Source organism: Pieris napi, chromosome 21, assembly GCF_905475465.1.
Source record: "Pieris napi chromosome 21, ilPieNapi1.2, whole genome shotgun sequence".
Lineage (NCBI taxonomy): Eukaryota > Metazoa > Arthropoda > Insecta > Lepidoptera > Pieridae > Pieris > Pieris napi.
This window is the reverse complement of record NC_062254.1, coordinates 2,640,294-2,664,453: the sequence shown is the minus strand read 5'-3', so window position 1 is coordinate 2,664,453 and position 24,160 is coordinate 2,640,294. Positions and strand designations below refer to the sequence as shown.

The following is a 24,160-nucleotide window of genomic DNA, read 5'->3' as shown; positions in this document are numbered from 1 at the left end:
ATCTATTAACAATACAATGGCTCGTAACCTTTGATTAATTATTATCTATGAAAAACATAATAAAACATATGTTTAAGTATAATTGGAAAGTTTATCTATGACGTCATTCAAAACCATTGCAATTATATTATATACACTATTCGTAGTTTCGCTTAAAACTTACAGCTATGAGGTTGCTTTTGATTTTAATCATAGCCGAAGTGTCGGCCGTGGATCTTGAGTGGTGGAAATCAGCTCTGATCTATCAGATATATCCAAGGTCTTTTAAGGACAGCAATGGAGATGGAACGGGTGATCTAAATGGTAAGGGGCTATTCCAACAGGACTGCATAAAATAGGCGCGTTGTTACGCAAGTTGGTAATTAAGTCCATTGTTGCAAAATAATGTTATTAAGATTACCGCAACTGATATATGAAGAGGTCCTCAAAATTCGAATGATTTAGCTCTAACATTTACGTAGAATCTGTATAGAAAAGTCCGCTGGCATCTTAGTAATTTACCTCCATGCAATACACCGACCACCACGTATAATATTCCAGGTATAACAGAAAAATTGCCGTATCTCCAAGAAACTGGTATTGACGCAATATGGCTGTCGCCGATTTTCCTTTCCCCAATGTATGACGCTGGTTATGATATCTCCGACTACAGACAGATTTCACCAGAGTTCGGAACTATGGAAGACTTTGAGACCCTGCTTGCAAAGGCTAAAGAATTAGGTAACACTGTTTACAGTTTAGAATCTAGTAAATTATTTGTTCTCCAGTAGTTATATGTATAAGTTATTTGGGTGTTACCGATACAATTCAGCTGCTGAACTGACATTGTAAACGTGGAGAATTTACACAGATGGGCATTCGTCGAAACAATTTCAGAAACATTATGTTTATTATCCAAAATTAGAAATATGAGTATTTTATTCAGTTCTACGTTTCGTTATAGGTAATTTAATAACAATAAAATAGCAAAAACTTCTACTTTTCGTAATTTCGCTGACTATGCTATAAACCGCTTAACCGATTTTCATATATCTTGATAGGTCGTCATATTAATGAAAATATGAAACATCACGATAATTACAGGACTTCGTGTACTCCTAGACCTTGTGCCAAATCATACGAGCAATGAGAGCGAGTGGTTCATACGGTCTAAAAAGGGTGACCCTGAGTATTCGGACTATTATGTATGGGCAGATGGCATTAATACTTGCACAGTGGGAGAAACTCAGCCTCCCAGTAATTGGGTAAAGTATAGACGAATTAGCAAATAAATATATTTTTTATCGGTCTTTAATTATTATATTATAACATTAAATATATACATAAGTAACAATGGGTATATAGATAATCGAATAATAAATCTGCCGATCATCCCGTCGGTTGCCCTGTTAGAGGTGAAGTCAGTAATTAGGTACTTAGAGACGCACTTAGATAAGTAAATGAGTTTAGTCAAATACAGATACCTAATATAGAATATTTTTGAAGTTATACTTCTTTATAAATTGATGAGAGTGAAATTTTACGATGCGCGCGCACCGTTACACAAAATTAACAGACTGAAGTCAGTTCTAGGTGGCATGAAAATTGATAATAACTATGTTCAAGTTGTATATTCTAGTATTTTTATATTTAGAACACGTGTTTCGTAACAGTACAATTAAACAGAGTGAATTTCTCATTGCTTACATTTACAAGTATATTTTTATAGCTCAGTCATTTTCGTAAAAGTGCATGGGAATACAGCGTCGAGCGTGGACAGTTCTACTTACACCAATTTGTGATAGGACAACCTGATCTCAACTACAGAAATAAAAAGGTTCAGGAAGAAATGAAGGTAAGCGTTATCCATATAAGGCAATGTCTTTTGTTGTCCGCGTCATATCAGCAGAATGAATGAAGTGTCGACAATTTAAACCTATGATAGGATGTAATATTATTACATCTTATATTTTCAACTAAGTTTTTTTTTTTATAGAACAGGGGGCAAATGGGCAGGAGGCTCACCTTATGTTAAGTGATACCGCTGCCCATGGACACTCTCAATGCCAGAGGGCTCGCGAGTGCGTTGCCGGCCTTTTAAGAATTAAGTGTCTTTATTTTGTTATTTTTTTACACCCACTTATCAAATGTTAATAACGTAGTGAGGCCGACTCTACCAGGGCGCATCACAAGGCCTAGAATATTGTTACCAACACGTCCTGTCATAGGTATTTACTTAAAAATAATTGTTTTAATCAACATACAAATCTTTCCTCTTTATTATATTGGTTTAGATATTAGATTGATTATACCTACCTATAGTAGGTAGGTACCTGTTTTTTTAGAAAAACTAAAATGAAACGAATTTTCTATGTAATGTTTTTAATTTATTACATGCATTATTGCATGACAGGACATCATATATTTAAGTAATTGAATTGTCTTGTTAAGTAAGTTTAGTAATGATTTAATTTATTATAGGATGTCCTAAGGTTTTGGCTGGATGTAGGTATATCAGGATACCGAATTGATGCTGTTAACATGATATACGAAGCCGACCCCAAAAATTTTTGTGGACGATATCCCGATGAACCAAGATCTGGTATAATTTATTGTTACAGTTAGCAACGGACAGCGGTCACTTTAGTTTTTCTTTGTCCTTAGAGTTCAAATAACGTATAATCGATTCTAAATTAATAAAAATATATGTCTATCAAATATATTTCAGACTATAACTTTATATTAAAATATATGGTTATAATATTAATTTTCCCATTATTTAATCTTTAATGTATGAAAGAAAAAGGTTCTTATTACAGCAAATATGTTCACGAGTTACTGATGTTGCTGTGAAATAAAATAAGTATTATACGTTTCAGTTCAGTGGAGTGTTATTAATTACATGTGCCGTAATTTTTAGGAGATCCGAACGCCGTAAAAGGCGACTATAATTATCTTAAACACATATACACAAAGGATCAAGACGAGACATACTCAGTTATATACGATTGGCGTGAAGTACTCGACGAATACACGATAAAGGATCAGGAATATAAAATCATGATAACCGAAGCCTACACAGACCTAAAACTTCTAATGAGATATTACGGGGACGGAAAAAGGAACGGTTCTATTCCTTTTAACTTTTCTCTTTTGGAGAATGTTCGTAAGGATTCTGATGCGGTAGCTATTAAACGAATTATTGATCAATGGATGGAGAATATGCCGGTGGGAAGGACGGCTAACTGGGTGGTATGTTATAGTAACACAGTGTTTTTACCCGGAAATTAAATAACAGATTGAATTAACCAATTTTGAATAACTGCCTACTTATAAATTCTTGAGATTTTATGACTTTTATTTGTCTACGTTGTTGTTTTGTTGACTTACGTTTATGTTTTTTTACAGAATGGAAACCATGATCAAAGTAGATTAGCCACTCGTTTAGGCGTTGATAAAGTAGACGCAATGAATATGCTGGCACTGATACTTCCCGGGGTTGCATTTACCTATCAGGTAATTACATTAATTGATCAGATCTGTTTCTTAGTAATCACGATAGTGGCGACCTCTGGACTATGATGGAAGATTAATAAATATTTTATGGACAGCATAAGCCAAATATTTATAACCATGTTAATTTAGGCTATCTTACCCTTATCATGTGTGTTAGGCAGAGAGGGCTATTCACCTAATTGCCTATGTCTGCCTATTGTTCTACAGATTTCCTACGGTAGGTATACCTTGAAGGTTAGATAATAAACAAAAAATTCACAGGGAGAAGAATTAGGTATGACAGATGGTTTTGTAACGTGGAAAGAAACACAGGATCCAAAAGCATGCAACACTGACGATCCTATCAACTACTGGAAAATTTCACGTGATCCAAGCAGAACTCCATACCAGTGGGACGACAGTCCCAATGCTGGGTTTTCTACTACAGATGGTAAAACATGGTTGCCCGTTGCTGATAATTATAAAGATGTGAATTTAGATGCACAGATGAAGGCAAATAAAAGTCATTATCAGGTATGTATTAGCTTATACAATGTACCGACAGACATACATAAAAAACTTACATATATGACATACATAAAAGACTTTGAATGGCTACCTACACATTTGATTGTTGTAGCTTCTGGAGTTGATTGTGAAGGCAATGCGTTAGAAAATGGGTAAGAAAATATACCTTTAGATATATTGTAGTGTAGTTTATAGCCAAGTTTTTTAAGTATTTATGTAGTAAGGTTTCATTTCAAGCCAACTTACATTTTACTAATTTAAGAAGAACCATTCTTAGTTATTATACATGTGAAAAAATATTATCAATTAAATGTGTAGAAATCATAAGAAGTACTATACTATACTATCTATTCTTTCAACTTGTTTATAAAATTGTCAAATGAAAGTTTGTTTTACATTTTTACAGCACAATGATTCACAAAGACAAAGTTATTATGACTGGCAAATGTGCTTTACTTCTACAAAGTTTGAAGGACTGTTGTGAAAATAATAAATAATGGTTTTATAAAGAATAAATGCTATTCAACAATCATTGTTAAATATAAATAAAAATTATAATTAAGAAGTTTTATTTTAACCAACCTTATAATATAAGTATTTACATCTTAAATTAGAAGTCCATAGCACCCTCAAGGAAACACAAACAATCAACTTTATTTATAATCACATCAAGATCTTTTTTCGCTATTGTTTTTCTTTTGTGGTGGGTAGTGTATATATGAGTTTCCTTTGCTATTGTTTCCAAGAACATTTCCTGTAAATATGTAAATCTATACAACTGATCTAACCTATTGCTTAGGATATTGAATTATTTAATCTAAAATATAATAGTGAACATTCTTAGTTGCAACTATTTGAAATGTTACAATTTGATACTTAATTGAGTCAAAATCAGAACGAAGTACAAACCGTTGCTTTAGTGACCAAAAAGACAGCTTCAGCGTTCACTATATGTACATCAGGATCCATTTTCATAATATTTTTTATTCTAGCCATGGGTAACCTCGTACTACGCACTACATCACTTTTGGCTTGCGGTATTTTTTTATCCGTTGAGGTTGCTTCTTCAGAGTTAACAATTTCTGAATTTTGTATCGAGTTTTGTTCGGAATCATGTAAATCAGAAGCTTGATTTTCAAAGTAATTTTCAGAATCATCCACAATATCTGATATATCCACTTCAGTATAGTTTTCCTCTTCACTCATTATTGTGTTTTTAGATTGTTTTTGTACTTAAAGAGTATCCTATTGTAATTTTGTTATTTTTTATATTTTTCCACCATTTATTTATAATATTAATACTTTCTTATTAACCCGCCAAACTCCAGTCAGGTATTGCTTATTATTTATTACTCAGTTGTCACTGTCTAGTGGACATTGACATTGAAATCTGAACAAAACATGACACGCATTAATTACTTGACAGCGATTTAAAATTACGTTATAGACATCACTCAGTATTATTATAAACCACAGAGTACTGTTGCGCTCTAATAAAAATACGTCGATGCAACTTTTAAAGTTAAATCTAGACATTCCAAGTTTTTGAGAATTCTTAGAGTAATCAAAATAATTTATAGATTTAAGTAATAAAACTTTTAAGAAGAACTTGTGCAGTATAATTTAATTACCGTACCGGGAAATTAGTAGAGAACTTTCTTCAAATATGTATATACAGTATAATGTAAATAAATATCAAATAGCCTATGGATTTTTTTATCTTTTTCTTCTAAAATTATATCTTTGTACTACTATTACTCGCCGTTATACAACTTGTCACTGAATTTATCATTTGTTAAAGCTTATTATATTTGTATTGTTTTAAGTCAGCGTAAGAGTAGACAGTAATAATCTCTGGGCCGTGGTATACAAACATTACCATGTTGAACTAAAGCTTTAAAGCCTTTTATAATATAAAGGATTATTTAAACGATCTTAGGATGAGATTCAGGATTCCGACCTGTCAGTCTAATTAGTCCTTTATCTGAAGGCGTTATATTACTAACCTTTATTCCGAGTGAAGACTTAAGCGCTAAGAGCTCGTCCCATACGTCAAAATGACATACAGAATTCAACTTGACATACGGAAGTCATACTTAGCGCTAAGTCTCGACAGGTGAGATGTGAGCTATCTTTTTGTGTAGTATAATAAATATAGTAAATAAAAAAACATCAATCAGTCGTTATAAAATATAATTATCAGTTCATGTTGAGTATCAAAACAACATTAACAAACACAGTTCATTATATACAACTTAAAATGTAAGAAATACATTAAATATTTATTGCATAATCATATTAATATTCAAGTTAAGATGTAAAATAGCAGCTATTAGTTATGCCAAATTTATAAATTCTACATGATTAATTCAGATATTTTATTAATATTGCTTTAGTTTAGTTTGCAAAAAACACTTAAGGTCTGATATAGGTATCCATTAGATTTTAGTTATAATACAATAACTGTTATTCTGTAGTTCTTTTCTCTGCATGTTGTTAACTGCGGCAATCAAGAAACAGTGTAAGCAAGGTGTAAATTCAATGTAACCTCACTCGATTTAACGACAAGCTTTCTAAAACGTCAAAATAACTTTACTTCGGTTGTTTTGTATTATTATCAATACAATGTAACGTTCTTTTCATAATGACAGAATGCGCTGTTCATGAAGCGGCCATTATATAGATTTTACATTGTATACTGTATAGTCATAGACAATATTTACTGTGGTTTTTATATTTTATAATTTCTAACTAAATATAGCGAAGACATAATCTGTGGCCTTTAAACAGAAAATTGTTGAGCTGGAATTCAAATAAAGTAATTTAGATGTACCCTTTACCTATTATTTATATAAAATATTTGCCACATTCTATGTAAATAATAGGTAAAGGCTAAATTGCTTTAAACTTTTTTCTAAAGCCACTTATTTTATCAACTGATAAGTAATATATTTTGACAGTTGACAATCAAGCTTTCTATAGCTAATTTCTAGTTCAGTCACTATAACAATTAATACATAAAATACTATCTAGGTACATAAATGGAAGTACTATTAAAACTAGGGATGCATCGATACGCCTTTTTGCCGATACGATACCGATACCGATACTCTTATAGAAATATCGCCGATTCCGATACCGATACCGATACTAATGCTTATTGAATTCAAATTAAATTAAGGTAAAATATATCAAGTCTGGTTAAAGTTTTTAATATTTATTATAAAATATAAACAGTTACAAACTTTGAATAAGATTAAAGGTTTAGTAAATAAAATTAAGAGTAATAGTTAAATTAAAATAAATAACTGTTAATAATTAAAATTAACATTGATAAGATTTTTGTAATTCTGTATTTTATTTAATTTGGTATTGAAAAAATACTCCGCGCGATAGCACTTAAAAACCAACTAAAGTGTCTAGCGAAATGCAATACGCGGAGACTAAGCGGGTGTGAGGGGCATAGATAGTCCGTGCCTCGTTTCCCACGCCCCAGATCAAACAAGATGCGCTTTTACATTACTTTTTTTAAAGCGCGAAATTTGAAAAGTATCGTTGTATCGGCAATTAAAATATCGCCGATACCGATATATCGGCAAATCCAAAGTATCGCCGATATATCGGTATCGGTATCGGTATCGGATGCATCCCTAATTAAAACATTGTCGTAATAAGGCACTTAGGTATATTTTTACACATTTACCCTAAACTTTGGGAAATTCGTAAGAGCAGTCTATGTTTAAAGTTTTTAACGTAATGTCAGTTATATACATATTATCACAACTTAAAGTACTTTGTATCTGCTAATATAGAAAACTAGTGTTACATTTTATTTCAAACATTGTAATGATTTACTGAAATTTGTGACAAAACAATATACAATAAGTAACTAATCGAACATTTATTATTTGCAAGAAGGTAACGAAAAACAGAGGTCATAACTTAGGTAGGCATTTTCAATTTCACAGATTAAAAACAATAAAAACAAACATCTCAAACTATTGGATTTTTAAAATTGTGTTTACATTTTACGAATTTCTCAATTTAATGCTAATTTAAACAAAACAGTTTTTTCCAGAACGGTCGTTTCGGTTGCACTACTGGCAACCCAGCCAAGATGGCGGCGTCGAAGGCATCTTTCAACTGTTTCCGCGTTTTCGCTGATGTTTCTACGTAGACAGCGTTTATTTTGGCGGCTAATGCCTTGGCTTCCAGTTCGGTTACTGCGTGTTCACCTCGGGCCTGAAAATAGAACAATAAATTAACATCTAGGTACATATATCTAACAATTTTGACACGAATATATGGAGGCAAGAGATCCAATGCAAGTTTGTAGTCTATGCTTAACTCCGAAGCAGTTACATAACTTTGCCAATAATTGACATGATAATTACTATTTTCTTAAAGCCTGTTAACCGCAATAGTTTATAGACTCCAATTTTTTTTTGATAATATTCTGTAATCCTCTTATTAAATTACTGTTGAGTATTTCCAAAATCATGTTAAGAATTATACTTACTTTTAATGCGTGTATAACTCGTCCATCGAGCGCTAAATCGCACTGAGTGCCGACTAGAATTAAGGGTGCGTTGACATTAGCGATCGCCCGCGTCCACCTGTTAGCCACGGACCGGAATGTCTCTGGTCGGACCACAGAGAAGCAGAGCATTAACACGTCTGTCCCCGGATAGCAGAGCTCGCGTAGTTCTGACATTGAATCCTGAAATAAAGAGTACAAAAGTTTTAATATATTTCATCTGACATTTGGCATTTAAAGCTTTTTACTTTCATCTGTGGGTCATTTATTAACAATCAGTCCAGTATTTAAAATAAAAGTGAGAGGAGCCTACAAAAATTTAAAATATGTTACTCAATTATAAAAGATTTTAAGGATTTGTATACTGGCAAGTTATGTAGTTTTTTAAAGCTGAATACCTACTTAAAAAACTACTTCAGACCGTGCGAGAACTTTTATTTTTAAATAAGAACATAGAGTTACATAAGAGGAATCGATAAAACGATTGTTCTTTTGTCGATTCGTATTCACAGTAAAGAGAAAGTATGCAATAGCGGCAATCGACATTATCTTTTCTGATCGTGATAAATAAATCGATCAAATGATTTCACAATGTATGTATTAGTGAAACGATCAAGAGGTGTTGCCATGTCGGAAAATAAAACTCATTTTGAAACTGTAGTCATAAATCAACCAACAACATGTAAGATTTATCCCTATGTTAAAATAACATGGTGATTAGGCATGAATTTTGTTTGCATTGAATTTGTTAATCAACGGGCTATTTAACAAGATTATAAATAAACTATTATTTTAATTATTTATTTGTGACCATAAAAATTGGTTAAGTTTAGTAGCTTTAATAATTCAAATCATACATTCACAAGAACCCGCCATAACGTTTCACTAGACAAGATGGCGTGGCATGTATATTACGTGTACGTAAACAAACATAAATTACACAGATACACATCCATATTTTATTTTGTAATTAAATTTAAAGATAGTATTAGGATTAAACAGGCGACAGTTTTGTGTCATGTGACTGAAAATCAATTTTTTATTATTATGATTAATTAAAAGTTATTTTACGCTTTTATTGCTATGTTTTATATTAATTACCCTCAATAATATAAAATTTCATAGTGTAAAAAGTATTCATTCAAATTAAAAAAGTTGTTTCATACAAAAACTTTCACTCCATTTTAAAACAACGCTTTGTATTGGAATTTTTTCGTCCAAAAGTCAAACCAAACAATGCTATCAATAAATTCATTACAGAGAATAAAGGCACTCACGCAAATTTGAAAATATTAGTTTTTAGTCCACGCGTTAACTAGCTAAACGTATAGTTTTGATACTCGGTAAAGTTTTTGGACAAACCTTTCATTAAATCAAAAAGTATAATTGCTGCATCTGGAATGTGCAACCTTCCGTAAGTATCAATTTTGTAAACACTATCTAAAACTTAACGATGCCCCATAGTTTATAGATTTTTGTTAATTTTATTTTTACATACACTAAAGTTATCACGCTGCAAGTGGTGATGTTTAGGGATAATTTACACTACAATTTTCCAACGGATCACCTCGACATCCGTCGTTCCATAACCGCGCACCACTACTATGTGGAACTAGGTGCCCACCGATACATTTTCGAAACAATTTGAAATCATTGAATCAAGAAAAGAGAGTACTAATTCTTAAAAGGCCGGCACGCCCGTGGTGGTATTACTTAACATCAGGTGAGCCCGCTGCCCGTTTGCCCCCTGTTATATAAAAACAAAAAAAAATCTTTCGTATACATTTGATTTTTATTTGTTTCAACGTGTCAAGTATTTGCAGTTCCTTACAATTTTCTTATAATAATGTGTTGCGGAGTTATTTGCCATTTCTTTTTGCCCTTGATTTGGGACGGAAATTTATTTCTTCCTTTTTTTAAATATCAGTATCATAAGTGTTTTGTGTAAGTGGACGTCAAGGTATTACGGATGGTATTTCGTATTCTGCCTTGACGTCACATGATGAAACTCAGCTGAAGAACACTCTCCATGGTAAATGCGGTAGAAGATGCAGAGAGAGCACATCTCTACGCAACGCTAAGGGATCAAGCCGCTCGGAATGTGTCGTCGACGATTCGAATCCCTCTTTGTTGAATCCGGTGAATCGGAAGGAGCTGGTACTGGGGAGCTCCGTCCAGAGGTGAGAACAGAAGCGCTTTATAGAGTTGCAAGCGGTGGCCCGAAAATATAATAAAGTGGCCCGAAAGTGTATATATTTATGAATATTATTAAATTTCTAAATCAATATTATTAAAGATTCTCGCATCGAACACTCAATTTCAGTTCCCTACAATTCCCGCAAATTCAGTGAAATTATTCCCCACAATTATACTTATCCGTTCTTCAACGTTAATAGCGACTTTAACAGCATAATTGATATTTGAGAGCCCATTTACAGTGCTATTTGTTAAATTTACGAGCAAATGGTGTATTTATATCGAACCTATTTTGATGTAACTTGATCTTCTGTACCAGCATGATATTATCTACGTATATAAACAATGATTTGTTGGTCTTTGATTCTTTTTTTCTTTTGATTCACTATAGATTTACTATAGTAAACAACCTGCATTGACTATAGTCAAAAATCACCATTGGCTATAGTTTAACTACAGTAGTATTGACTATAGTAAAAAACCAGCATTGACAAAGTTTGATTATAGTTGTATTTACTATATTTACCAGCATTAGCTATAGTTTGACTATAGTAGTATTTACTATATAGTCAAAAACCTTTTGTGCCGGTCACGTCGTCGAACTCTGAATGTAAAGATATTCGCGTTTGCTCGCTATGTTTCCTTTACCGTGCATAGAAGGAAAATAAATACATACATCTATATTGAGAAACTAACGCTTAACCACAACTAATAAAATTTGATAAAATGCGGGGGTGAGTCGCTTGTACATTGAATTTAATTTGATTTTTGTTCGTTTTATTTAATTTGGAGATTTTTAAGGAAATTTATACTTATAGTGAATAGAATTTAGCCTGCTCGGTCAATATTTATAAAAAAAAATATCTGTTGTCTGTAAAGTCGGTTTACTGACGATAGTTGAACGTGATAACGTCATAAGAAAATACTGATGGCATGGTTGCATTTTTTTCAAAAGAAAATTTTAATTTTATTTGTTTGATAGATATTTTGTATGGATATAGAGTAGGTAAATGGAAATCACAATTGAATTGATCAAGTTACATTTATTTGTAGGCATAAATACAATTATGTCAATTTTTGTGTGCAAGCGAGAGCGCGGAATGAGTGCTCTCGCTTGCACTTCAAGCCTTAAATGGAACGCCTCAGAGGTAACGCCGCATGAGTCATGTTTTTTCGTGCGTGCAGCCGGCTCCATCGAATTATAAGACGTTGTCACATCAATAACTTTAACTAAGACTGTGGTATAACAATTGCTTGAGTGAATACTATTCGAATAATCTTAAGATAAGTTGTAATATTTTATACAATGTAAAAAAACCTTCAAATATGAAACATGCTTAAACTGATATCGTAAAGATGTCTACAAAAAGAGATTAAGAATGAATTTCTCACAAAGGTATTGAACTCAGTCGCCATTGAAATCACAGGTAGAGAAACTGTGGGAATTACGGCATGTGCGTTATAAATTGTAGAAAAAACTGGCAACACAAATGCACGTGCTCTCTGAAGTAACACCTGGGCCAGGTGATATATGAACAAGTACGAACAAGGTGAAGGTTGTGCAATTTTAGGAATAGTTTTTGATTGATAGACTTTTTTGCTGTTTGATAGTGAATAATTCTATATTATGAGATAGGCCTAATAAGAAAAGAGTTGGGGGCCTCATAGCCTAGCGGTCTTATTAAGTGGCAGCTAGGTGAGGGGTACCGGGTTCGATTCCCGGTTCGAGGGCAAGTTTTAATTTAATTTAAATTTTTTCTCGGCCTTTGGGAGGGTTGTGCGATACCGGGCGAGTGCTTAAACCGTATATAGAGGACACTGTCGAGTTTCTAAAAGACAAGCACGAATTATAAAAAATCCTATACTTGATGCTGGCTAATGCACATATCGTGCCAGAGCCATAAAAAAAAAAGAAATTATATAAATCATACGATTTAATGCGTATTAAGAGTTCTTTGTGCAAATGACAGCTAATTGAATTCGGATTGGTATAGAGAAGCGGGAAAATTCAGTGTTACCAGATCGAAAAAACATTATTTACCTGACCAGCTGTATCACAGATTTCTACGCAGACAGGTCGGTCGTCCACGTCCACCACAACTGAAAAAAAAAATAAATATATAAATAATAATTCCAAAACATAATTTAAATTAGCTGAATAAAAAAAGCGTGAAAGCGTAACAAACTTTCGCATTTATTCAGTCAGAAATCTATTTTCATTTTAAACATACTAAGATATATTGTAACACGTGAATGTAAAGAAACACTTTATTATACATAATAAAAGAATACAGGAAAATGAGAAAGTGCTCTTGTTAGTATTCCCTATGTCGTGGGCAGGTATGACAGTAATGATGTTTTAAAACGTATATCATAACTAGCTGATCCGGCAAACGTCGTTTTTGCCATGTTTATCATTTATAATAAAAAATAGGGGTTGATCGTAGAGGGGTGAAAATTAGGGGTTGTATGTATTTTTTAATGCTGTATCATAAAAAAATAAAGAATAAAATTTTTATCTAAAATTAAAAAAAAAAAATAGGGGTGGACTACCCTTAACATTTAGGGGGATGAAAAATAGATGTCCGATTCTCAGACATACCCAATATGCACACAAAATTTCATGAGAATCGGTCGAGCCGTTTCGGAGGAGTTTAACCACAAACACCGCGACACGAGAATTTTATATATTAGAAGATTGTTAGCCAAAAGAGTTGGTACCTAAATAACGCTATTGATAAACCGACGAACATATTCAGGAATTGCAGCTCAAATTACATCTAGGCTTGTTTTCATAAACAATTCATGCAATAAATCAAATTTATTGTGAAATAAACATATTTTTAAATTTATATTATAATTAGCTAAATCAGCAATCAGTAATAAAATATAATCCTTGTATATGCATTAACTAATCAATATTTTTATTTTAAATCTTTAGTTAAACAAATCTAATGCACAAAAAAAATACTTTTTTTTTATTTCAAACGATTTTTGATTTGAATTAAGTGTTAATTGAGCACGTACGCAGCATCGCTAAGTACAATAAAAAGAGGTCTGATGATTACCGTTAATTAATTAGTAATTACCGTCCATCACGGCATCTTAATAAGCAATCGAAATATTCAATACAGTTATGTTCATGCTTGTATAGCCAAGTTCTGCACGAATAATTTCTCGGAACAATGTATTAATTTCCTATATATCATGTTTAAGAGATATGCATTGATTTAAATTTGAAAAACATTACGCAAGCCGCTCAAAAGTATAATATTATTACACTCACTATATAATCGATAAAAAAGAGAAAATACTCATAAATTTTATATTATGACAGATACATCACGATTTCATCTGTCAAATTGACATATGACAGCTATCGGTGGGAATACCAAATTAACTGTTTCTAAACTGTATTTTCACATCTTGTTTCGTATTGCGTATATGAATTTTGCCTTTGTATTTTAAATTATAATTTACAAAATACTCCTATAATAGAGTGAAGCTGATAAGTATCAAGATTTGTTATGTTGACTGTAATTGGCAAAAAATTACGACATTATTAGGTACAGACTCTGGGATTCTTTTTGGAACTTTAAAACAAAATAGAAAAGGATAGTTTTACGTTCGGAGTTATATTATTTTTTTATTTCCTGTATATTTAATGTAACGTTAAATTATAAGCGTTGAAAATCAAAGGTGACAAAATACTGTGAAATTTTTGTAGCAAGAGTAACTCAAAACCAGATTGTGTTACGGTGATGTGAATTATAAATAACTAAAGGTCGATATTGAGATAAATATGTTGTTATAAATTTACATATTTTCATATAACTTAACGTTAACGAAGACAACAAATTTAGCAATAAAAAAACCATTTGACAATTGACAACAGATAATCACAGACTATGTATAAAACGCTGATATATCCACGCGCATGTGTAAAAGGACCATGGACAAACATTATTATAACGAAATTCAAGTACTTTCCCAAGGACCAGCTGAATTCAGATCTGTGGGCCACCTGATACCGTGATACACCTCGACCTAATTCTTGGTGCGTATCTTCATAATGTTAACAAGTTTCATCTCAGTGATAAATTGGCACTAAGCGTTAACTTACGTAATGATATATTGGCTTGTTAATATCAATAAAGTCCAGTGCACTTTGATTACAATTTTATGCAATTCGCAAAACAATTACGCAATAATCTAGAATTATTGAATAGTAAAGATAAGCTTAAATTGAAATAACATATTATTCTCATATTACCTTTGTTTAAATATTTAAATACTTAAAATATTAATTTAAACACACATAATATTAATTTAAAAAAAAATTGTAACCTAGTCTAACTTAAAGTATGTGCCTTTCTTATTAATTAAAGGAAATCAAGAACTACAAATTTCCTACACTACCACTACATAAACACCTTAAAAAGGTCTTAAATTGACATTTAACTATTTGATAAATATTGTAACTGACTTGACTTGTGAGCTATATCGAAGTAAATATATAATTACTATTTAAACATAAATAACAGAGAGCTCTATTTAAATTTGTTTGTGGTCACTCTTTACAAATATTATAGAAAGTGACAATTGACACATAAAATGATTACTTTACGCGTAATTGGAAGGCTCTGTAAGGTAAAGATATCAATGCATATTCAGTTCATATAACAGTAGTAGGGTAGAGTATCGAATGACCGGACGCACTCCGTAGTGCATTATGCGAACATCCTGTATTTTGTTTTTGTGCGAGTGAAATCGTACAATACAAAATTTTTATATATTTTTTGCTTAGTGTATTGCAATAAAGAATAAAGAACAGTTAAACCAACTATAGAAAAAAACATGTATGTTATGTACACGCGTTAGAAGTTATACTTCTTTGGCGTAACAAGATAAAAATTTGAAAAAAAAATCGTCTAATTCTCGTTTGTAGAAAAAACAACACTAACAATAGAAAAAACTAAAATGTTGACTATAGCTAACTTCAGGGTGTCGGATTTTTGTGACGGTGTGTGCGCGCATTGTCAAAATCTCTGTCATCATTTTTCCGTAACGCGCCAAAAGAAGTATAACTTCAAAAATATATTAAGAATTTTGCTTGACAAATTGAAGATCAGTTCATCAGTTAGGTTAGGTAATGTGTCTATAAAATAAGCTCAAACGTTAACATAATGCATTAAAATAGAGAAAGTTAGGTTGTCTCGTGGCATATGATTTCTCATCTATATATGACCAACGAATAACCACATCTTAACAAAATAAATCCTTCTTTAAGCATTTATATACAAGTCAAGATGAAAAATGTGACATTTTTATTACCTTTTATGCAAATAAACATTTTAAACACGCGGAAATACCATCAAAAATAATTACTTGCATCTTAACAAAGACGTAACCTACAAACAAAGCCTCCTTGTACACCTATTGGCATTTTATTATCACCAATCGCCTGGTTGGCGCCACAGTCACATTTACAAAAACCTAATTCCTGATGACATTTGACCTATTTTAAGGGAAATGAAAGCGAGAAACCTCTTTGTGTGTAACCTTTGTGGAGGTCTAGATGAATGCAGAAATACTGGCTGTAAATAAAATGTTCTTTTTAATATTCATGCTAAAAATTGGCGGGTTAAAATCATCGCATTGACACTGATTCTGGAATTTTCTTGACCGAAAAAAATACGTAAGGAAAGACGGTATGTTCTTAAGATATAAACTTGGTTGCATAAGTACATTGTTTTAATGGAAAAAAAATAATGGGACCTATCTTTATATATTATGTGCATTAAAATTTTTACTATAAAAAGGTAATTTACGAGCGTAAGAACAATAAAATTACCTTTCGTTATAAAATAACGGTAACGCAATAAATAGGTCAACGAATTTGAGTTGAATTTAATAAGATGTCTTGATTAACCAGAAATAACGGCCAACATTTTATCACAAGGGCACATCTTAATTCGATTTTTTCTGATTTTACAATTTTAATATATTTCTGTCTTGCTTGACATTTAAAATATTTTTTGTATCGGACAACGCATCACGGGATTGATTGTTAATTTCTTAAAAATAAATGAAAATAGGAAAATATATTTATGAACTAAAACATTGGTAAGTACCTTGTACATAGTAGATTCGATGATTTTTGTATTCACGATCTAATCGACATCAAAAAAATATTTCTGACCAAAATATCGTTTTTATTGGTCTATATTTCTTAAAATATATAATCTCTTCACTGAGACACCATGGAACAAGTCTAACCTAATTTACTAATAAGGTTTTTAACATAAGAAAGTGTCCAATAACACTACTTACAGTTTCTATTAAAGGGAAATATATATATATAATATATTAATATACGAACAGAGTTTTCTGTTCGTATATTAATATACAACCCACAGCAAAAAATATTGGTCTTATATAAGATAATTATTTTGTATACAGACAATTTTTTATATTTATTAAAATAACGGACATCACGAACAAGGTTAAATTACGTTTAAAATAAACATTAAATAGGCTTCAAATCAAACCGACATTGTATACCGCCGTTTACACACACCAGGCAAGAAAAAGCTTTCCATCCAGGTTTTAATAACGCGCCCATTTTCACAATACCTCATCTCCACATAACCCATATCGACATACACCACATATTGTTGCTGAAATGTTAACAAACAGTTATTGTGAAGCGACATTTGTTTACATTTCAACGGAATGTCTGATTGAAATAGGTTAATGGCGATTCCGGATGATTTCTATTGCAGCATACTGTGAAGAACAGTCTTAGGGTAAACGAAACTTACGAAGTATGTCAAAAACTAACTGGGTGATATGAACTTCATATTTAGCGCTTAATTCCAATTCGTATATCACATATATGTCAAAATTCCTGAAGAAAAACAGCAATAGAAACGTGTAGATTGAATTTACGTTCTAGAAAAATTTAGTCCTTAAAATCTACAATTATTTCCAATCCAGATTTTCGCAAATTTAGATAGTTACCTAATTGTCAAAATATGATCTGTCGGATTCAAAGATATTTTACAAAATCGATCGATCGGGATTGAAAAGTATTTTATGAGAAATAGATTAAAATATCAATCTCTAGTAGTAAACATTGGATTGGGATCGAGTAAAGAAAGCGGCCGTATGACGTACGCCGAAACTCCCAAAATGGTGGGTGCAGACAATTAATTGCCCAAAAAAAATTACTTTAAAATATACTAATTATATAGGGCCTAAGCTGCTTATAGTCAATATAAAAAATATTACATAAATGAGTATCTCATATATTGTAGTATATTCTATATTAATTCATCTATATTCTATATAAAATCGAGTAAGTTATTAATAGACTAGTTTATATATTATACTGTCTGTGGTAGTAATCCACCTGATAATGTTATCTATGATAAAAGGACAAAACAATGTCATTTCTACCAAAATATACAAACAAAGACGTAATAATATTTATGTAAAATAAGATTACATCTGGAGTAAGTTATCAAAAAAAATTATTCTATAAATTCTTTGAAGTCAAAGACAAATTAAAAACAAATTTGTTGTCTATAATCTATGCTATTTTTTAGTTCTTCTATACGAGTGCTTTGTGCATCAAAGCGCATTTGTGAATCCTATCCTCCCCTTCGAGATAAAGAAGCGCAATGTAGGTCAATGAGCAGACGATTCAATAAAGACCAATAAATTATCATTATTACAAACTTAATGCGAGTTATTAATTGTTTTAGTAGATCTCTTCAAAATTGAATTTAATCATTCAAGACAGTTTTTGAATTACTTAATTGTATAATTTGTAATAGTATTATAAATTTTTAGTTAAAATTTGGAGTATATAAATAAATAAAATGCATATAATATATTATAATATGTAGTTACACACTTTATTCATTCACTCTCTCACACATTTGCACCCACACACTTACTTATGCACACAAGCGTGTTGAAAAATCAAAAACAAAATAAAAGATGTATTTAAATTATATATAAATATATTTTAGGAATTTATAATTAAGTTTGTTATGGAAGAGTTGGGAACCCTCACAAAGGTATTTTATTACTTAAAAGGGTTCCCAAATCTTACACATTGTAATGCATAATATGTACTTATTATAAACATTTTTTGTACTTATTATAAATATTTTATAAACATTTTTGTAATAATTATTGAATGAACATTTAAATAAAATCACACAAACAGCTGAGATTTTGAATAATTTTCCTTAATATGCATCCATTTCTTGACCGCGGCAAGCGTTTCTTAACCTATAAATCAGTGTACGTAGTTCATTGTGTGATGGCCTTCGGGTCAAATTAAATAGAATTCACAATCAAATAATGATACGTATCGAGGTCAGTGACCGGCTTCATTCTCTTCCTAGGTGACGTTTAATTAGATCTCTTATCTTGGCTGTTATCCTGGTATTACATAAGGTCGCTGTTTTTCCTTTCAGGTTTAAATTCAAATTTAATGCATTAGTGTGTGTGTGTATGACAAATGTGGCTTATGTTATTATGTATTTTTGTGTGTTTATATAAATTTGTCAAGATAAGTGTAATAAATTCTGACATAAACTGAGGTAAATAACAATGTTATTGTTTTGACTTTAACAAATCGAAGTACATTTTATTCATATAAATTAATTAATCGTTATCTCAAAAGGGACATAATAATAATAATAAAGCCCGTCTATTTACAAATTTTGAATATGCAGTTCCACGCCTATCACCTCGACGTCCGTCGTTCCACAACCGAGCGTTTTTTAAGGCAGTTTATGCCGCGCACCACCATTATGTGGAACCAGCTGCCCACTGAAGTATTTCCGAACCAATTCGACTTAGGGTCCTTCAAGAAAAGAGCGTACCAATTCTCAAAACGCATACACAAGTAATCTGGCGTTGATGTCCATGGGCGGCGGTATCACTAACGTCAGATGAGCCTCCTGCCCGTTTGCCCCCTGTTCGAAGAAAAGAAGATTCGTTGTATAAATTTTTTTCTTGTTACTCGATATCCTAACATCCTTCAATAACATTCATCGGAACTCCTCGAGTAAAGGCCAGCTTTCCAAATATCTCTATCTATTGCCTTCTTTCTGCTGCTAATGCTTCGTTATCTTCTATACAACTTTTTTTGGAACATGGCAGATATATTTCTGCCTCTTCTTTATTAAGGATTCTTTCAGTTATGAAAAGTTTCACTATTATATAAATACACTTCAGTAATAACTCAATTGTTAAAATGAAAAGTCGCCCGTAAAAATCCTAGATATTTTCTTTTACTATTTTTCTTTTCATTTCGTGCCCTAAATTCCTATTCTTACCGTTGTTTCATACCCATTCAAAGAGCTGTGTCCTGATTAGTTTATCTTTGAATAGAGAAAGGCTGAGGTCAAACAACATAATCGTAAAATTCGGTTTATCAATGTCTTGTTGACACGATGACAGATGTGAGTAAAGAAATGTTAAAATATTTCAGTATTTATAGTCATAAAAACATCTTTCTTCTGGAGGGAAAATACATATATAAATCGTGGTTCGCTAGATTTAAGTCTAGTATTAAATATATAGCAACTACTTAAAAAATATTTTGTTAAATGCCTTTTTACACTGTGGCGCCTAGTACTACAATCTTTTCAGGTTTGGGTCTTAGATTTCTGTATTTGTTTCATGATCATCTGTTAATCTAATAGGTAAGTATCAGTCTCATATGCCTGAGTTCTCGACTTTTTATGTTTAAGGCCGGTTTACTCCTAATGTTTTCCTTCACCGTTTGAGCGAATATTAAATGCACAGCCGAGGATTGAACCTACGACCTCAGGGATAAGAGTCACACGCTGAAGCCACTAGGCCAACACTGCTCTCAGTATGATTTAGTAAATTAATAATTTTCATACAAAATACTTTTTACCCAAAATTATATTGAATAAATATTGTATTCATATTTTTCATAAATGTATTAACTTCCTTCGCATTTAATTAATGTTTCGTCACTTATATACGAGCAAAACACATACTACAATCCCTAACATATACATATATCCTACACAGGTTTCAACAATACTCTTCCCAAGATGCTCACACTAAAGCATGATTACAAGTAAAGATTACTCAGCAAAAGCACAAATGAAGCTCCAAAGAAAGCTACAATAAGCACCGGCTTTGTGTAAAGCCTTAGACATTTTGAGTGTTTACCAAATGTTGATGAGAAAACCTAAGATCTGCTATAGAATGGATAGGATATAACTTAAATCTTAATATATATAAATTACGTGTCACGTTGTTTGTCCGCTATGGACTCCTAAACTACTTAACCGATTTCAATCAAATTTGCAGCCGTGCCAGCAAAAAAACCGTGTGCAGTTTGAACTAACTTAAAAGATAGGATAGCTTACATCTTCATTTATACCCGTAATATTATTTATTGCAAATTATTTGTTTATTATTTGACAGTCACAATTCTAACAGATGGCGCTGTGTTCAAAAGTACCAACGTTTCACATAAGCTACAATTTAATGGCATTAATACCAAAAAAGCAAAGTCCCCATGGGATGACTGGTGTTCTCCTACCGTTTCCCTTGAATAGTTTACTACTATGTAATATAACAAAAACTTAAGCCACAGCAAAGCTTGGCCGAGTCTGCTAGTATAATATAAAAAGGTAGACCTACAGGAATAAAATTATTTATTTATTATTATACACAGTTTATACAAAGAAATTCAAATCGAGTTGAATGATACAATCGTCAGTATTTTATGACACGTATATTTAAATATAAGCATATCAAATATCGGTAAATATAATTTAATTCGGTTATTAATTAAGAAAAGAATGCGATAGTGCATCGCCTAATACTGTGGACTTTTACGATTTTTCCTCTCAAGATTAATCGACGATCCCATACAAAGTATCAAGTCTCAATAACCTCGTATGAGCTTCTTTGTGTGTCGTTAAAGTTAACCGTTTCCGACACACATTGTTGTATCGCACCTGTCAACATCACCTGGTTGATTACTTTCCAAATAAACTCAGGTTATCATTTAACTGGTTATTTATTGATGAGTTTTCAATAAATTTCATTATACATATATATATATATATATATAACTGTGTGTATATATATATACAGTTTAATATTGAATCAATATGATATTTTAATAGGTAAGATATTTTCTATTTATTATTATAATTATTACTATGTAGGTTAATAGTATTGTAAATAATGTAAAGTTGTGTGTTTAATCTAATATATAAAATTCTCGTGTCACAATGTTAGTTACCATACTCCTCCGAAATGGCTCGACCGATTTTTATCAAATTTTATATGCATATTCAGTAGGTCTGAGAATTGGCTAATATCTATATTTCATACCCCTAAGTGATAAGGGTTGTCCACCCCTAACATTTTATTTTTAATTTTTGGACGAAATTTTAATTTTTTTATTTTATAATGTGCCATTAAAAAATACATTACAACCCCTATTTTTATTATAGTAGATAGTTATTTTTATTGAACTAAAAAATGTTTCCTAGAAATAATCGGTCTTACTAATAAAGATTTATGCACATCGTATAAGCCTGTTATAAGAAAAATGTTACTAATAATGTCTGAATTGACAAGGTTGATGTATACTGCTGTTATAACAAGTGTCTGGTTTGTATGAAGACTTGTACAATGCTTATACAACGCAGAGGCCTAGTTTAACGGGTGTATAAGACAAAAATTGCGTAATTTCATCTGATTTCGCGTTTGGCAGCATTTTTTGACTGTTTAGTTCAAGGAAAGATTTAAGTTAGTAGATATTTGTGTTTGTTGAAAATAGATTTTATAGATCAAATAGAAGATTTAGATAATATTGATATGCAGCTAATACATACGATTGAAGATTTGCCGCCTCCAAGGAAAGTCAAAGAACATACCAAACTCGGTGCAATCCGTTATTACTTTCGCATGGCGATTTCAAAACAAAATACCGCTTTTCAAAGAAGTATGTTATGAAGATCTGTGACAGAGTGCGAGCTGATGTCGAAAAGAGTACTAGAGGTGGAGGGTTTTCGATTTAGGTGTCTTCTTCATGGCTTCTCAGTGTCATTAGAAAATGCCAAATTATATATAGTAGCACTGGCAATCCTCCACAATATTGCTATTGATATCAAAGAAGACCTGGATGTTACGTTTGATGACACTGAGAATGCTCCAGAAGAACCAAGGCCAACCTAGACGCCCCCAAGCAATCTGGCTAGACAAGCTGCTAGAGCTGCTTTTATTGAAACATATTTTAAAGGCTGTTTTATTTACATAGGTGTGGATAGTTAAGGACTTGAAATAAATAAAAAGTTATATTTCATTTAAAACGGGGGTTTTATTTTTTTTATAAGTATATAATTATTTATTTAATTGCTGCTGTAACAATTTGAGCCTTAGAAGATGCTTCTGTCTAGCCCTTTCGTGAGCTTCGGCGAGTCGCTTCTGTTTGAGCTCATGTGTTTCAGCCATCTGCCTTTGTTTTGTTTCGTGCTCTTCCTGGAAACACTGGAACACTACCGTGTTGCGGAGTTTGGCACTTTCCACTATTTGAGATGCCTAAAAAATTTAAGTATGATCGTTGAGGGATTTTGAATGAAATAGTCCTTTCTCTATCACATTGATACTAACCTCTTCTAACTTTTGTACTGCAGAACGCGGCTTTTTATGTAAAATTCTAGTCCTCTTTGTCTGAGGTTTTGGAGTTTCTATTAGCTGCAAATAATAAAATGTTATTAGTATATTGAGTAAATGTGTATATAATTGCTTTGGTTGATAAAATAAATACAACTTACATTAGAATTATGAGTCGTATCAAAATTATTAAATCAAACGTCAATCAAACACGGCGGGTTGCCAGGGTAACAATAAATAAGGGTCGTTTTGTTATTCAACCAATACACATCGATTATTGGTCAAAGAGGAGTTTATGCCCTGTACAAGCTCTATTCACTGAATTACTATCACCTTGTCATAACGCATGTATAGTGATTTTTTATTAGTAAGACCGTATATGTATAGGTACATGGCATAACAACGTTTGGCAGGTCAGCTAGTTAAATATAAAAGATTTAATAGATAAAATTCATATTCTATAGACTAAATTCATATTCTGTAGACAAAAGTCATAGACAATTATAAAAATGGAGAATCTGCAATCATGAAATTGCTACTTTAAACAATTTTACGAACTAGATCACTTAGTTTGATTTTTTAAATTTAAATTGCTCATTATTCATATTTCATTTTAATTAAAAATGCAAACGGGTATATTTAGGTTTACGTTTCTGATCTATGCTGATATTATAAAATAGAACAATTTATATGTTTGTGTTTTAACTATTATTTATTATATATGTTAAG

At 31.7% G+C, this 24,160-nt stretch overlaps 3 protein-coding genes and 2 long non-coding RNA genes across 6 annotated transcripts in view; 2 read left to right on the top strand and 3 right to left on the bottom strand.

Moving 5' to 3' along the window:
* Nucleotides 1-140: 140 nt before the first annotated feature.
* LOC125060519 (maltase A1-like) lies at nt 141-4,065 on the top strand (the record flags this gene model as incomplete). Its single annotated transcript, XM_047665485.1, has 8 exons — nt 141-303; nt 541-720; nt 1,084-1,244; nt 1,709-1,834; nt 2,461-2,581; nt 2,900-3,231; nt 3,388-3,495; nt 3,757-4,065. Coding segments are annotated over exons 1-8 (1,473 nt in total), but the record flags the coding sequence as incomplete, so codon positions are not given.
* An 11-nt stretch (nt 4,066-4,076) lies between these two features.
* LOC125060172 lies at nt 4,077-4,560 on the top strand. Its single transcript, XR_007118811.1, has 2 exons — nt 4,077-4,154; nt 4,409-4,560. It is a non-coding gene; the product is annotated as an uncharacterized LOC125060172 (long non-coding RNA).
* On the bottom strand, nt 4,555-5,253 carry LOC125060169 (DNA polymerase epsilon subunit 4). The gene is made up of 2 exons (XM_047664938.1): nt 4,912-5,253; nt 4,555-4,756 (listed from the first exon to the last, which is right to left on the bottom strand). The coding sequence occupies exons 1-2, from the start codon at nt 5,206-5,208 to the stop codon at nt 4,613-4,615; spliced, it is 441 nt and encodes a 146-aa protein (XP_047520894.1). The 5' UTR covers nt 5,209-5,253; the 3' UTR covers nt 4,555-4,612.
* Nucleotides 5,254-7,888: 2,635 nt separating this feature from the next.
* LOC125060168 overlaps nt 7,889-24,160 on the bottom strand; it is a 53,782-nt gene continuing 37,510 nt past the window's right edge. The window contains exons 2-4 of the mRNA XM_047664937.1: nt 12,777-12,835; nt 8,522-8,722; nt 7,889-8,244 (exon numbers count right to left, since the gene is read on the bottom strand). Coding sequence (XP_047520893.1) covers nt 8,053-8,244; nt 8,522-8,722; nt 12,777-12,835 — 452 coding nt within the window. The 3' untranslated portion in view covers nt 7,889-8,052. The remainder of the gene's footprint in view (nt 8,245-8,521; nt 8,723-12,776; nt 12,836-24,160) is intronic.
* LOC125060170 lies at nt 23,116-23,811 on the bottom strand. 2 transcript variants are annotated; one of them, XR_007118809.1, is made up of 3 exons: nt 23,593-23,811; nt 23,429-23,512; nt 23,116-23,356 (listed from the first exon to the last, which is right to left on the bottom strand). It is a non-coding gene; the product is annotated as an uncharacterized LOC125060170 (long non-coding RNA). The 2 variants fall into 2 exon arrangements; XR_007118808.1 differs by having other exon boundaries at nt 23,429-23,811.